The sequence below is a fragment of the Pleurodeles waltl genome, chromosome 4_1 (genome assembly GCF_031143425.1).
Source record: "Pleurodeles waltl isolate 20211129_DDA chromosome 4_1, aPleWal1.hap1.20221129, whole genome shotgun sequence".
NCBI classification, from domain to species: Eukaryota; Metazoa; Chordata; class Amphibia; order Caudata; family Salamandridae; genus Pleurodeles; species Pleurodeles waltl.
Genome location: NC_090442.1, coordinates 388,966,607 through 388,979,194, shown reverse-complemented (window position 1 = coordinate 388,979,194; position 12,588 = coordinate 388,966,607). Strand labels below are relative to the sequence as shown.

At 44.8% G+C, this 12,588-nt stretch overlaps 1 protein-coding gene across 2 annotated transcripts in view; it reads right to left on the bottom strand.

Moving 5' to 3' along the window:
• Positions 1-12,588, bottom strand: part of IRAG2 (inositol 1,4,5-triphosphate receptor associated 2) — an 871,311-nt gene that overhangs the window by 667,062 nt on the left and 191,661 nt on the right. For both annotated transcript variants that reach the window (XM_069228582.1, XM_069228581.1), the window contains exon 4: positions 11,409-11,589. In XM_069228582.1, the coding sequence (XP_069084683.1) occupies positions 11,409-11,589 (181 nt within the window). The remainder of the gene's footprint in view (positions 1-11,408; positions 11,590-12,588) is intronic.

Below are 12,588 nucleotides of genomic sequence, written 5' to 3'. Positions count from 1 at the left end.
ATTTCCTTGGCATTACTGTCAACAAGGTAGACCTCTAAATCCAAAATAACATGCTTTTCATTCTGCAACTTCATTCTGGATCCACAAATCTCAGAATACGGTCAATACTGCTGAAAGGTGTCACAAAACATGAGTCTCTTGTAACCTACTCACCAAACCAGTAGTATCTTCCCCAAAGAGTATGCTATAAAGTATATTGCATGTAAATATGAGCACCCTTACCTTATAAAGGCACTGTTGCCTGTAGCCTTGGGCCTCTACATAATCATGATTAACCTGATTGACTTTCAATATCCTTGTAACGTAAATGTGGGGGTACACTGTCCCATAAATGATGCATATTGCACAGACCTGCCTATATATGTTACAGAGGTGGTGATAGCACATCTGAAGTTATGATTAAGTCAGTGTTTCCATAAAAAATGCATTTTCGTTTTCTGAATACCTATGGTGACTGAGTGGTACGACACATCTCCATGCGATACATCTCCACGAACCTTTCCATAATAAAAAGTACGTCTGTAAATCCACTTTGGGATTCCCACTCCTAGAATTTGTGCACATCCGTCAAGCTGAAGCCTAAAGATTGAACTCAAAAGTGATATTTCACATTTTAACACCAATAGGAGTTTTGCTTCTCAATGCAGAAAATAAAACAGCTGAACAAAATTACACCAAACCTGGCTTTTAATTAGAATGTTACTCAATTGATTGTCCTTGCTAGTTTGGTATAAATCCATTCAGTAGTTTGAGAAATTATCCCATACGGCATGGCGATGTAACATTAAAGAGACCGCTGGATTTTTTAACTTTAATATTGTCCAAGAATTCGCAAATCAAATTGAAAAATAAAGGCACACAATACATTGGGTAGCCTTTCCCCAGGCAGTCTATTGGGTAATTAATCACAAAAATGTCTGTTGTGGCCACCATTCCCCAACAGAGACCACTCTGTTGAGGAAAATAAAAGAAAAAGGGCATAAGGGGTATTGTGAAACTACATTGAACCCCAGGCCTACATGGGTGTGGGGCCAGAGGGACCCTCCAGCAATAAAACAAATCTTAAAATAATGACTGTCGCAGGACTTGCAAACTCTACGACAGATTTGTGAATTCTGGATGCTCCCTTTGTCACAAGGGCACACTGGGGCCCTCAAGACTCGTAAACCTGAAGAAATGAAAAAAAAAAAAAAAAAAAAAAAAAAAAAAAAGTATTCACTGCACTACGGTTGCGCTTGGACAGTGGCCACAGAGAAGTGATGACAGCATGTAGTGGGTTGGAAAAAGGTCCTGGGCGCAGTGCAGGCCATTAACCCTCAGTGCACTTGGACAAAGGCTGTGCACATTGAGGGTTGACCGCCCCAAGCGAGACGGGATCCTGAAGCTAACTCATACTAAGCTGTCAAAGCCTATGTTCCAAGGAGTTTGGCCTCCTATGGTGTTTTGTGGGTTGGGTGTTGCCGACATCCAAGTGTTGCAGCCCACCCCCACTATGCATGGCCAAAGGCTGTGCGTACAGAGGTTGGAGCCCTCCAAGAGGATTGGGTGCAGGGTCTGGCTACAGGCCAGTCCTTGTGCCAACCAGCAATATGCTTAGGCACAAGTAACAACTGCTTGCAACATGGAACTTCCTGAAAAACCCTAGATGAAGGGAGGTTATGGAAGTAATAATAAAAAAAACACAACAACAAAAGCCTCACTCCTGGAGAGCAATGCAATCATAACTTCTACCACTTGCTCATGACCTCACAAGTGGGTAATGTCACAAGCAGTACAAAAGGGCTGGGGTAAAAGTTACGGATGTGCTGCTCACCATATCTGGCCAATTCCACTTGTGGATGAGATTTGTACTGCAACCATAAAATTCCTTTAACATAACATTTTTAGGGGAATAATCCTAGAACGACTCAACATTCTTTGGTCTAGAGTTTCCTTCTTTCAATATCAGCTTCAATGAGAAAGTACTACATCTTCTAATCCCAGCAAAAATAAACATTTACAACATACTCCACTAACACTGAGGCAGGTTGGTTGGTTCTGTGTTTGGATGATCATAAATGGAAAGCAGCTGGGTAGGGCTGCATTCCCTGTCAGGATTATGATTCCCATTCGGACTTGGATCACACAGTGCCCTGCCGCTTCTACACTTCTCTGCTGATATAAATGCCCCTCATGGCAGCTCCCATTCGTCTTTCAGCTGTTTGGACAAAACAAGAGCGAGGAGAAGAAAGGGAGAAGAAGGAGAAGAAAAGCCTGATAACCCCTTTGCTTGGATGTAGGATTACTACTCACACTTCACTAATCTGTATTGCTCTTTGCAGAATAGGATTCTTTTTACGAATAGTTCGTTAATTTGAGTGCAGTACCAAATTATCAGCCTAGCACATGGCACCAAATTCTTTGTTTTTAGGTAAATTTAATGAAATTAATCAGTATATCTGAAAATATGTTTGGCACTAAAAAAGCATGACAGATGAAGCTTCCCCGCTGCGTAATTATTCGCATAACATGATGTGCTTTTAATTTTGCATTCAATTTTTAGACATATAACAGACATTCCTTTTACTTCCCCATTGCTGTGTGCCAAGCAGTCTCTGGGGGCAACATCTACAGAGGTTAGCAATACGTTAAAGTAACCCTCCAGCCCATAACTGAACAAAATATATTAAAACCAAGTGGATGTCCTAAAAAATGCAGCATCGGGACACAGTCAGTGACTCAGTGTTTACGTAGTGTAAAAAGCCATTTACTTAGGGCAGGATTGCATTTTATACATAACATTGTACATACTCAACTTCAACTCTAACTTTGAAACCCTACCCCTCTGAAACTTCTCACCAGTCCTACTTTCCACTCATTCCCTCACTTTGCTACCATTCACCCATCTTCCACTTCAATTCACCCACACATCCCCCTTTTGTTTTCATCCCCTGCCTGCTTCGGGCATCCCCCACGCTCTCATCCTTCACCTGCTCCTTTCTCCCCCCTTGAAGGGCGGCCAGGCCTGAATCTGTCTCTCCACCCTCCCTCATCTACTGCCATACAGCACAAACCCGTTAGGCATTTTGCTGCCCCACCAGCGAGCCCACTGCAACATCTGACAAACTTACACCTTCTCCTTGAGCCACATCTTTTCCCCACACAACTCCCCCAAAATTAAGCACAGCTCTGTAAGGTAATATGCATTGCCCAACTCCGATAGGTGCACACCATCAGTCCTGAAAAGCCCTGCCTCTTCTTCTGTAATGTCCTTGTTCTTAGGCACCTTAATACCATGCGCCCATCAGAAAGCCCTCATTGCCCTTCCTTCCTCCGAGCCCTCTCCATAGCCCCATGTTTCAGCGCCCCTCTCCACTTTCTCCTAGGTACAAACTCAGTGAAACTAAGCAGGTACTGTACATCTTTTGACAAAGCAACTCCAAATCCCGTTGCAGATGTTGCAGTAGGGTGAGCCCCGAAAGCTTCAGCAGGTCATTTTCCCCCAGGTGCAATAACAGATGATCTGGACAACCCCAGTTAGGCATCATTGATGTTAGAAAAGGAAGCAGGTTACCCCAGCTCATACCGCTCTTCCCCCACCACAAGACTTCATGATGGCTACTCAGCAGTCCCAATGAATATCCATAAATCTGCCTCTCAGTGTATTTAGCCACCTAATTAATGAATGAATGACCGACCATCCAAGTGACCATTTTCATGCTCCTGGGGCCAGTTACACAACCTGCAAAAAGAACAAACTTTAATACAAAGTCTACGCAACCCCCCCCGCTCACTTCATACCAGCCCTCGCACCTTCCTACTCCTCAGTACCCGTCCTCCACAAATCAAGACCTCACATATCGCTCGCAGCATCTAGACCTCCACCTACCAATCCGCCAAATCTGGGCCCAGTCCCAACCTAGATGCGCTGTAGCCCCCTCTATTCTGAATGAATGAGTCGCATTCATTCTCAGTCTCAGCGCCTCACCGCCATCCACAAAACAGCCAACAACTGGAATGCTGTGACCTTCTCGCCACTCGAATGTCTAAAAAAACTGATCCACTCAACAACCAGACAAGCATCTGTATCCCCACCTTTTTCCAACCACACCCACTTCCCCTTTCCCAACTGATCCATCTTGGACTTTAAGCCATATACCCAAGCGCCCCCCTCGCAGGCATACTTCGCCCACTTTCACACCTATGGACCTGCCCACACCCAAAAATTCAGACACCTGAAAAGCCACGGAAAACATCCACACCATGCACAGCCTAAACGCCGCAAGCTCATGAGCATCTGTGCAACAAACTGGCATCACATGCAACAATTCCAACAATAAATGAAATGTAATGGGTTCCCTTGCTGCCTTATCCGACCCTGCTCTACCTCTACCCCACCCTTTCAACATGCTACCCAGAATACCATCTTTTGATGGGTCGCAAAAAAAAAAAACACACATAAAAAGACACACCAGCCAACTTGCCCCCAATCGTGGTGGCCGGCAAACCTTTTTGTATAAAAAACAACACAAAACACAAAGTCGAGACTGCAGCAGGTCATCACTCTGCACCAAAAAATCTCCCACAAAACATTTGAAACTCTGAAATTCCAACCATGCCTGACGATAACACTTCCAAGTGGATTCCACTAGTGTCATCTCCACCAGCCCACTGATCATCATGCCCCCCCCACTCCCAAATGTTTGCTGGGACCACTGTCTTGTGCCGCTCTGCTCCTGGTACCAAACTGCGAAAACATTTCCACTGTGAATGAGACAGGGAATCTGCAATAGCTTTGTTCACCCCAGGAACGTCTGAGCATGAAAAACCGTCATGTTGTCCATGTGAAAAACCACTGTCCTGTCGGCAAGTTCATCTCCCCAAACAGTCGAGGCCGCCAACAGGGGAAAGAATTCCAGGAAAGCAATACTCCTGCCTTGTGTCAACCAATGTGCCTGCCACTGGTCCGCACACCACTGCCTGTCCCAAAAAGACCAAAACCAGAAGCCCCGGCTGCATCCGAAAAGATTTGTACCTGCCAGATCGTGTTCTTCCGAAAAATCATGGAAACCCCACTGAATTGTGTTAAGAATGTCTCCCACACTTGGACGTCTTCTCGCATCTGACCTAGCTAATCCCAGTTGTTCTGCCTTCCCTGACTACCCTACAGGGAAAGTTGAGGAAAACCAGGGGCTGTTGTGCCAAGCGCAAATCGATCTTATGCAAGGACCAGACCTGTCTCAAAAACTCCTAAATCTCAGCCGCCTTCCCAATCGGCAGTCGAGCCACTAACTCTTCCGTGTCCAGTTCAATCCCCAAAAATGTCAGCACACAACTGGCGCCCTCAGTCTTTTCGGGAGCCAAAGGAACCTCCATCTCCTGGACCAGTCTTTCAAAACCTGCCAATGCCTTCCTACAAGAGTCGGAGCCAGCCTTACCCACAAACAGGAAATCATCCAAGTAACGTGTCACCTCCCGATGTCCACACGCTTTCACAAAAAACAATTTGAGGAAAGTACTAAAAGCCTCAAAAAGTGCACATGAAATGGCACAGCCCATCGGGAGTACTCTGTCTACATAGATCACCCCATCTAACTGCATGCCCAGTAATGCAAAATCCTCAGGATGAATAGGTAGGAGCCGAAAAGCCATTTTAGACCCCTTGCCGCACCCTCGAACAAGCCGAATGGCATCGTTCACTGAAGCATACACCACCTTCGTGTCTTCTTGTGTGATGAATTCGTTCACTGACGCACCCTCCGGCCAGGACAAGTGATGGATGAGAAAACTCACCCTTAGTCTTTTTGGGAACCACACCCAGAGGTGAAATAATCAAATTTTCCATAGGCCATTCGAAGAATGGACCCGCAATTCTACCCTCCGCAACTTCCTTTGCCAGTTTATCTACTACCAAACTAGCCATTGCTTTGACAGACTGCAAATTGTCCACCCATCTCTTATGTCTCGGCACTTGATAGCCTATCCGGAACCCTTCCTTGAAACCCCACTCCAACAGTCAGGCTATGTCACTGTCCGGGCACATGCGGAACACTGGCAGCAATACATCAAGCTTAATTGGCGTTGGTGCCCTGCGGCGCAGGAGCGCCTTGCATCCCTCTACCCCTGGCTGATCTCCACTGTTCTGCTGGACTAGTGAACGAAAAACACTGCATGACCGGGTGTCTTCCCCCGCATTTGGAGCGCTCATGTTTGAATTTACAAGGATGTCTTGAGCAGAAATCCTTTTTAAGGTTCCAACATGCCTCTGACATAGCTATCTGAGGTCGCTGTATGGCACCCGACCCCTCTTGGGCGGGACGGGACTGAAAAGGCTTGTACACCAATGGTAGGCCGGTAGAGATATATGTTGATGCAGCTCAATGGGATGAAGCCATCCACTGCATCCATAGTTCTGAATCTAAACCCTGGGGGATGTATCAGGATTCACGCTCACCTGAGGCCTTAACTCCTCGTCATAACTCAGCCACGCGAAACCTTCAAAATGCATTTGGACTTTCCGTATAATATCCATGTATTTAAAAAGTGCAATGGCCCTGTCGGGAAATTTCTCACAATAGATACTAGCATATATCAAGAAGGCTGAGGTCCAATTTTCCATAGTGATCGGTACCCTGGGCCGCCGAGCTAACTGCCACTCCTCTTCTTTAGAGCCCTCCTTAGCCTGTATGTCTCTATGGAGTAGTTTGAAAACATTTACATACTCACTACGCACAAGTGCCAGGTGTGTCATGTATTGCTTGATCACCCATGCCTTTGGACTTGTGCGTTTTAGTCACAGCCGTACTTTGACCCTCTCCCCAAACAGACCACCATTCTCCCTTACCTTGAACACTGGGAACCATCCCCTTTGATGCCGTCGGAACCTGGCAACCACGCTCCTCCTTGCGTGCTGCCTTTTGAATCATTCCTCTGTCCGAGTTGTCCTGTAAGTCAGAAAGTGAAGAGGGGTTGCACCACTCTTGCACCTTTTCCCACTCCCTTCATCCCCGCTCACCTAACTTTCACACAACTCCCAGTCTTCCCATTCGTCAGTCTCATCCTCAATCAAATTCCACCACTATCTCCTCATCCATCTCACGCTCTTCCTCATCACCCTTCACATCCATTGCATCATTCCACTCGTCCTGAGCCCGTCCCCCATGGTGTCCACCATATTTGCGACCTGCACGTTCCTGCGATGTAGAGAAGGTCGTGTGCGCCACTCGTGCCCATCAGGCGGCCAGACCACGTGGCTGCACAAGCCTCCTGGCTACTCTCCTGTTCCTGTGGAACCCATACCAAACTACCCTGTCCTGCCCCAGGGCCTGAAATGCCCCCTGGCCCTCCTTTGCCCGGCTTCCCCTTGGGCTGCCGCTCTTTCCAAGGCTTCCTCCCTGTCCCTGTATAGCTGGGCCCACCACTCTTCTGTCTCCGCCACTGCTCACCTCTGTTCCTTAATCCTGGCCTCTATGTCCACTGAGGACCAATCTTGTGCCTTGTGCTGCCCTGCCGCAAAAACCTGAAGGTGTGTCTCTCATGTGACCTGGGGGGGCACTCAGTGGCCCTGACCTGATCTGCACTGCCCTGCCCACAATGGCCCCCTCCTCCATTGCAGAGCTCTGACCCACCCCAAACCTTGTCTGCCCACTCCTTTGGCCTTCCTTTTCCCAGGGGCCCCGCCCTTGCCACCTGAACTAGTGCCCTACTTGCTCAAAGAGAGGTCCAAAGGGAAGCTGCCCTGTAGCCATCTCGCTCTACTAGACCCCCAGCATGCCAAACACCATCCCCATGTTTGTGGGCCCAATGCAAGCACCTCGCCGATAAGCCCTGCCACTCCCCCTCCCCCTCAGGTCTGTCGTGCCCCAACGAGAAGGGGCCGGGTTTAGAGTCCGTGGGGTGGACGCTCCGTGTCCCTTTCCCCCAGCAGATTTCTCCCTTTTTGCCCCTTCGGGCAAACTGCAAGCTGCAATTGCAGCTGCAACACCACTGGAGGCCACCCACGCCATGCGACCCAGGCCTGAGCAAATCGGCACGGCCGGCTTCACTTAACACACGAAGTGTGGCCCGGACCGCAGCAGCGTCATGGCTCTGAGACATGCAGCTGTAAGAAAAACGTACCCTGCCTACCTACTGCTATCTAAGGGTCAGACCGGCCAATCTTCCGACTGCGCAATGTGCTGGCGCTGAAGAAGCTGGTCCCTCCCACCCAAACCCTATTTAAACCCTACCCCTATTCCCTGCCCCATGCACCCTGAGCCAATACTGTCCCCTGCACGCCACTTCCCATCCCAAAAGTTCCCATGGAGAGACTAGACTGCGTCTGCTCTCCACGGGGCCATCCATCATAAAGTGTCTTTTTGTGGTTATTTCTTGGACCGGGGAAAGAATTGTTTTTCCCCCTACAATGGATGGCCCTTTTAAAGATTCTTTTTTCATGGAAAAACGTTTAAGTACTATTAAGAATGACGTCAAGTGCACACAGTTTGGCTTTATTTCTTAGGACTGGTATCTGTCTTACCTTTTCCGGTACTGACAGACCAGAGAGATTAATGCGATTGCCCTAGGTTAGTGTCCCTCAATTCATTTGTTGCTCAGTCAACTAAAATATTGGTCATAGCTTTTCCATCAAATATTCTCATTTTCTTTGGTATTGTAAGAGCAGAAAGAGAAAACTCTATGCCATATTTGCATCAAGAAGAGGTTTGCATGACAAAAAGGGGGTTCCCCTAGTATGGATTGCAGGGACGTAGCCCTGCTCGCAGGCAGCAGTCTGAAGCCTCTCTGGTCTAGCGGGCTGCAAATAGCCTTCCCTACAAACCCCATTTGAGCTGCACAAACGTGTTTCCAATTCCTTTTGAAAACGTTTGCCACCATGGTCTATTACTTCTTAAGCAGGGCTTTCTATTCATTGTAGTAATTTTGAAAAGCACCCACGTCCCAGCTTTTACCCCATTTGGTTTGGTTAAGTATTTTCTCATGTATTTTTTTTTTTTTTTTTTTTTTTTTTAATACGGTCTCGCCTAGAGGCGGCTCTTGCGGTCTCTCCAGCCTCGTGTTTTCAAAAAAGCCATACTAAAAATTCATACAGAGAAACAGCATACCATTCAGTTAACACTCTTCACTCATTGGTCTGCTGAAGTATCATCCACATTTTGCTTCCTCCCATCACAGTCTAAAGAGTAAGGCAATGTGTCAGCCCACTTCAGCCATTGAATTTCTTCACTGTGAGTAATTACATTCTACTCTTGCACATTAGTTTAGAAAATGGCTAATTTTAATGACCAGGCTAATCTCTGCTTTCATTGAATTAATTTTTGTGATGTGTCAATTTTAACTTTTTCATGGATAGCATAGCACGCCATCTTTAGATGGGAGAGTTCTGATTTATTATTACCTTTACACTTTTAATGCCTATTGTATACTTTTGTAACCAAAAAAAAAAAAAATTAACTAAATTGCAAGTTTGCCAAGACTAGACCCATTGGCTTTGCCCATACTGGTTTTGATTAAGTTTCTATGGGCTTTATTCATCAATTGGAAACGTATTGCATAATTTTGATATTCGTAAAATATGAAAAGTTTGCAAATGACTGACAAATTAATTTTCAAACAGCTAAAATCGGCTAAGCAGAAGTAGGATGTTCTCCCATTTAAAAAACTTTGCAACATTCTCTAACAATTATAAATTAATATTTTAACTGGCACTTCACAAAATAAGTTTTTTTTTTTTTTTTTTTTATGCAAAAAACATCTGAAAAAAAAAAATACTCCAAACCTCTGACAGAGATTTACTTTTCAAATGTTGTGAACCTTCTGAATAATGCTATACTTGAAGAGATGAATTCTCAATTTAAAAAAAACAGAATTAAAAAGAGCCACTGCCCCTCCACCACACTTTGTATGTTTTTTTTTGTGAATAATCTGCACCAAACAGGACAGAAAATATGAGTGGCCAAAAGAAATTTGGTGAAGACTGTAAATAAGGGGGGGGGGGAGGTTGGGCTCCTTCAGTTACCTTATAACAGGGACAGACGTAGGTTACTTCCTATGGAGGGCTTCAAATTCCATTTTTAAAAGGAGATATTTTTACAAAAAAAGAAAAACGTAAGAATTCGGGTCTCTACCATTTCTTTTTTTGTTTGTTGTAAAACCGAACAGGTGAGGTAAAAACAGACAGTATCTGATTAAGGTAGCAACTATCAGACACCATCTAGTAGCGATACTATATATTATTACTAAAAATGTCTACAGGTATATTTTGTAGGGAATAAGGAACACTCCAGAGTCAAATTTCTTATTTTCATGCATCAATGAAACTATTTCCACCTTCTATTATTCCTGGGTCATGAAATCTGAACAAAAGTGCGGATTTAAACTGAGTTTTTAGTCACATCCGAAAACACTTCCTGGTCAGTAGTTTGTTAAAGATACTTATCATTCTCCATCACAATAACCCAGGTGTTCGATGTGATCTCTTGAGATCCAAAATGGTGTCTACGTGAGGCGATGGTGGTATCCAAGTGCAAGGATGTGATGTACTACAGGCTTCTACCTCTAGTCAAAAACCAAATCTCTTTCAGTTCACAAGGAAATAGTTAACAAATGTCCGCCTAAGGTGATACAAAGGATGTGAGGTTCGAGTACTAATTGTAGCACTGATTTAATGTGATAGTTACTTTTTTCACTGAATGGGACCAGTTGTATTTGGTAAAACATCCTGGAATAATAAATAGATTAATTTGTGTACCCAATACTTATCTCATGCATAGTACTCCCCTCGTACCCCCACCCTGGCTGGGGCAGTGAGTGACTGCACCTACCTCCTGGGGGATATCTGAGGGGGTCCATAGGAAGCCCTTTTCCCCCTCCAGAGTTTTGTCCTAAAGGGGGCGTACTGACAGGACACCACCGCTGTGTCACAATGTCAGTATCACAACGACAGCCTACTTGCTTCTGTGCCCATGCCTATAGTAAGGTGCGGGTATAGAGGCAAAGTGTTTCCCTGACTGCCATGTGGCAAGGCCTCAATGCAAATGAGGGAACATCCTCTTACAATAGTACCTGCAATATTAGTGCTCTGGAAGGTGCCACACAAGTGTCTATGACCTCTTCTGTAATAAAACAGTTCCCCGGGGCATTGAAAACTGGTGTACATGGCATGGGGGGCACCAGGGCACCACAAGCAATGTGGCTCAAGGGCCTAATCCTGAATTTGCTATTTGACCAAACACTAATCTTCAGTGGATCACCCTTTCCCCCTTACATTAATTTCACTTCTGTGCTAATATCCATAATTTTAAGAAACAGGTGTGATCCCAGTAACAACCACAAATGTAACAACAAATGTGTATGCTATAAAACATTTTCTTACACGCTCACTAGGTTTGTACAATATATAAAAAAAAAAAAAAAATAACAAAAACCAATACCCGTTATTTCTACAGTCGTCGATCCATTCTTTCATAATGGCGTGGTAGGTGTCCAGATCCATGGAAATATCCTTTTTATCAGGATCGAGCATGTTACACAGGTCATCCAAACCGCTGTCTTCTGACCCTCTGCTAGTCGTGTATCGCAAGTAATCAACTATTTTCGATACTGGCACTTTTCCTAACAAGGAAAAATAAAAGTTCAAAAACACATGCATATAGTCCAATATCATTTCCACACATATCAGAAAAATACAGTTAAACATTTTTCACTTTCATTATAGTTCCGTTACCAGTACCAAAATAAACAGTGCATTGCTGGTGCAACTGCATTTCATTTAACTGTTCGCAATAACCTTGAGAAAAAAAGCTCTTCATCAAAAAACATACGAAAAAACTGAGTAGAAAAGATGTAGAGATTGATGGTTTATCTCAAGAGCCCATCATAGGTGCCCGGTACATGGTTTTTCTCCTTAAGAAATCATACGGTCCAGAGATAGGTAGTAGACTGTTTTCTCCCAGAGATTGTAAGTGTGACATAACAGATATCCCCAGAGATGACAGTAGGGTAAGGATTAATATCCCACAAAGAACAAAATAAATTGCAGATTTGGTAAAATTGTATCATCAAATCTGAAAAATCCAAAATGTCAAACTGGAGAGAAAATGTGCCCTAAAGTACTTAAAATGACTTTCCCTGAATCTTGCAGCTTGCCAATGGTTGTTTGAGGATGTTCTCAGCATTCTAGTGACAGTGTGGATGAAATAGGTTTGCGTTTGCACAGCTTATGCAAATCGCAGGTGAATTGTGATGTTTGTGAGCGTTTAGGAAGTCTGCGTACTCCAAATGAAGTTATAGAACGAGTGTGCGTACTCCGAAGTGTGAGAGTAGGGAAAGTCGTCAAACTTCATGTGTGTGGTGCTTTGTGCTAAAAAAGTGTCCACGTGGCTGTTGATGTATGGACCCTGCATGGTCTAAGACTCCAGAGTATATTGAAAAGTGTATGAGAGACTTGTTTTTTATTTTAATTTGTCTGGTTTAATAGGTCGATCAGGCGTGGTCGACAAGTAAGGGTGTGAGTCAAAGTGAGTGAAATAATTTTTTGACTAAGATCTGGCAAGTCCTATGTGCATCAGGACAGACCCACTGATCAGTTGAGAGTGAACTTTGCGGGTTGAA